General features: G+C 40.8%; 1 protein-coding gene across 2 annotated transcripts in view; it reads right to left on the bottom strand.

Moving 5' to 3' along the window:
- The window catches only part of LOC103364984 (abhydrolase domain-containing protein 3-like), an 8,552-nt gene extending 4,760 nt beyond the window's left edge, over nt 1-3,792 (bottom strand). The window contains exons 1-4 of one of the 2 annotated variants that reach the window (XM_008292299.1): nt 3,416-3,792; nt 1,905-2,065; nt 938-1,120; nt 764-809 (exon numbers count right to left, since the gene is read on the bottom strand). In XM_008292299.1, the coding sequence (XP_008290521.1) occupies nt 764-809; nt 938-1,120; nt 1,905-2,065; nt 3,416-3,538 (513 nt within the window). In that variant the 5' untranslated portion in view covers nt 3,539-3,792. The remainder of the gene's footprint in view (nt 1-763; nt 810-937; nt 1,121-1,904; nt 2,066-3,415) is intronic. The other variant, XM_008292300.1, reaches the window with a different exon arrangement.
- Nucleotides 3,793-4,023: the final 231 nt, after the last annotated feature.

Raw genomic sequence — 4,023 nt, 5'->3', positions numbered from 1 at the left:
TCCGGCCACTTCCACCCCGGGGGAGCGCTCCGACTGTAGAGTAATGACACCATCAGTGTTTACGGTGGGCATCGTTAAACCTCCCTGTCGCTGTGCCGTTCTGTCTGCCACCATGACAGAAACCTCACATGAAAAGCTCAGTTTAAAAGAACAGTTTGAGTAACTGTGGAAACACCACCTGGCATCACAAAGAAAATGTTTGGATGAGGCAAAGAAGGCGACAAAGGAAAGAAAAGGAGAGCCTCAGGACTGGAGAGGGTTTGGAACTGACCTTCAGTTGGCATTTCTGCTGGATCAGTCAGTAATAAAATCTGCCTGCTTATGAAGACAACCAGGTGTCTCACTCTGCTTTTATCATGGCACCAACATGGGACTCTTACAGTTCCTTGTAGTGACCAGGCTGTTTTCTGTAGCTGTGTTGTCAGGCTGAATGAAAAATCAACCAGGTTTCTTTTATCTTTCTTATGAGTTGATCGTGTCTTGTGTTGTGTTGTAGGGACAAAACAAGCCAGTCTTTGTGACAGAGGTGCTCTGATCAGGTGAGGAGGGACTGCAAGAGTCTTACGTCACTTTTAAACAGAGCAGTCAAATCTCATTATTTGGAGAAAATTAATTGTCTCTACTTCATATACATTTACATATAAAAAAATAAATAAATCTGCAGCCTCCAAAATGTGAAGCGTCACTAAGTCTGCTGAAAAGGACATTTTAGAATCAACTGTGACAATAAAATAATTCTACCAGTGCTGATCACTGTACTCACCAACAGCTCCTCCCCTCCAAGCCCCCTGTTGTTGAACACCACACATCTGGGGAAGAAAGCCACTATGAAATGAAAACAGCTTCTCCAAACGTTCCTGGAACCGCTCGACGACGTATCGACTTCAGATGTAATTACAGAACAGAAGCAGTGTTTTTCTGATGGGACACCGCTGACCTGTAGCCGTGGCGCGTGGCCTGGTTGATGGCGTGAAGCACGTAGGACTGCTGGCTGTTTCCCGTCAGGCCCGGGAGGATCAGGACCGTGGGGCGGGTGGAGGGCTCTGGGTAGGTGACGCTGGTCTGATTGTCCACCCAGTCCAGAGAGATCTGACCACCGTCAACCGTGCGGATCAGCTCACTGAGACACGGAGAGGGCGTTAAAATATCGATAGAACGAGAAGCTTAATGTAAGTTTAATGTAACCCTCTGAACTCCTGTTTGTTAATTAATGTGGGTTTATGTTTCACTGCCATACAAAAACCCTGCACCTCCATGGAAACGGCACAGCGACGGCCAGAAGTGCAGATGTGTTTTCTGTGCAGCACAATAACGTGATAACAGCATGAAGTTGAATTTCTTTGACATTTTGTTTTTACAATCACTGACTAAAACTTGGAATCAACATTTTCTCAACAGATGTTACTGAGAAGTGGTGGCTCTACATACTACAGATATTTTACCTTTTACATTCTTAATATCCGTCTCTACTTGTCTCCTGTTTGCTCTGACAGCCTGCAGTTCAGCCCAGCTTAGCCAAACAGTCCCTTAATCGGTATCACATCCTGGACTGCTGACCACAGGGGAGTTATTAATGATTTTTAATTAATGACAAGACGTTTTTTATTATTATTTTACAGAATTCAGTAAGCGTATTATTCTGACAACATTTTCAGCAAGACATGAAATAAAAAGTGAATCTGATGAAATACAATTTTCGGCTTAGGTTTGGTTCATTTTCCTGATAGAACCACACTCACAGATGAGTAGTTCAAGGACAGTCGGAAATTTCAAAATCTCTGTGTTTTCTAAGCCCTTCGAACCCACTGGCTAGTTTTGGGATTCAGAGGGTCACAGATCACAAACGTGAGATGATAAGTTGTCTGTGTCAGCCCCTAAGTGAAAGGACAGAGTTTACTTCCTACTTGCGATAAGCGACGGGAGGTCGGGACTTGATGAGGGCACAGACCAGGGTTTGAAGCCGGCCTCCCCAGCACCAGGGGGTGGGACTGAAGCGCTCAGCCACCACAGGACAGTGTTTGTGGAGGAATACGCTAAAAGCCTCACTACAAACCAGGGCTGGTGTCTGAAGAGGGAAAAAAAGAAAAGAGACAAAATGAAAAGACTGGAAAACAAAGGAGTTTTTTTTTTTTTTTTTAAACAAACACCTGTGACAGACAAGGAAGCGAGCACAACAAGTGCTGTGGCGTTACGCTGTCAAGCATTCGTCGCTCGTTTGAACAGCACATCAGTCGTTAGCAGAAGCTTCAGGCACTTTGGATGTTTGATTTAGGTTTTTTCTGCATTTGGTGTGAAATGAAATGACATAAAAAACTATTTTACTTCACTTTGAAATGCACTCTCATTTCAGTTTTGGTGTCTAAACTGTTGCATGGCACCATATTCATACCTCATCCAGCTTTGGAAATAATTATTAGACCACTGTGATCATGGTTTTGAAATGTTAACAGTTTTAATTTATTGTATGAATTAAATTATTATACTATTTCATGTCTTTTAGAAAATGCTGTGATTATCTGAACACTATAATAACATTACAATAAAACAGGCCTGTTGTGTGGACTTTGTAAAGAAAACTAATAATTATTTGCAAAGCTGTATTTTCTTGACAAGTGCAATAATCACCAATCAAAAATACAAAAAAAATCCTCTCAGGACTGCATCTTAGTGCTTTATGAAGAATCTTTGATTGTTCACATGATAAACAAATTACTATTAGCTGCAGTCCCGAACATAATCATCTTGTGAATTAAATCAATATTAGAGAGGCCTGAATTTGGTAGAAAAATATCTAAACTATATAAAGAAAACACAACATTAGTAGCATTTTTGGATTTTCAAAAAAAAAAAAAAAAAAAAGCGTATGTTAGGATTTTGTTTGTGTGCAGATTAAAGGTAGTGAAAATTCACAAAGATCAGTATCTTAAAAATACTGATCTTTGTACTGCTGATACTCACAAGCAAACTTTTAAAACAGGAAAAAAAAAAGATTTAAAAATGATTAGATTAAAATAATGTCTTAAATAATGACATAAATAATTAGAAAGAATTTTAAAAAATTAAATAAAAATAAATTTGAATAAGTAAAATAAAGCAAAATACGGTGGAAAAAAGTGTGGAATAAGTTGTGAAATAAGAACAAATAAAATACTGTAAAATGAGATACAGTAATAATAATAANAATGAGATACAGTAGTAGTAATAATAATAATAATAATAATAATAAGAAGAAGAAGAAGAAGAAGAAGAAGAAGAAGAAGAAGAAGAAAAGTTTTTTTAAAAATATTTGTAAAAAATACAAAAAATAAATAAAAAAACAATAATATAAAAAAAAATAGAGAAATTAAATAAAAACACAAACAGAGAAGATGGATGGATGTGCAGTCATCAGCTAACCTTGACCACAGCGACTGACCTGACACTTGCGGCCCCACAGATAGTACAGTGCGGCCGTCAGGGAGCAGATGAACACCGTGTAAGGCCTGGAAACACACTCCCAGTATGTTCTCCACAGCTCCACATGGGATAAATAATACATGGCTGTGACCTGTGCGTCTGCCGCAGAGCTAACCTGACAGCCGGCGCTGTGTGGGTGACTCGACACAACGGAACAGGGAACTGACAGAGACACGAGAATGTGTTAAAGCCCGACAACCTGCCTTCATCACCACCCGCTAACGTTCACGGTGTTTTACTGCCTCTCCGCTTCCTCCGCCGCTCCCGCATCAGCTCCGACTGAAGCCGGTATCCACCTGCGGCCTCTAGGTGTTCTCTCAGCCGCCGCCGCCGCCGCTTCCTGGTTCCCGGAGACGTAACCGAATGCGTTTGGACAGAAGCTGCAATGTCAAAGTCCGCCTCCTGTCACGTTTCTGCCTACAAATATGGAGGTCATTCCGCACGCATGCGCTCTACTTCTACTTCCTACTTCCGGCGCCGCAACACAGCTGTTTTCTGCTCAGTGGCTCCGATATGAAACTACAGGTTTAAAATTCAGCAAATAATATTACTTAAAAGAGTAACGAA

Source organism: Stegastes partitus, unplaced genomic scaffold (genome assembly GCF_000690725.1).
Source record: "Stegastes partitus isolate 25-593 unplaced genomic scaffold, Stegastes_partitus-1.0.2 Scaffold799, whole genome shotgun sequence".
Classification (NCBI taxonomy): Eukaryota; Metazoa; Chordata; class Actinopteri; family Pomacentridae; genus Stegastes; species Stegastes partitus.
This window is presented reverse-complemented; position numbering and strand designations above follow the sequence as displayed.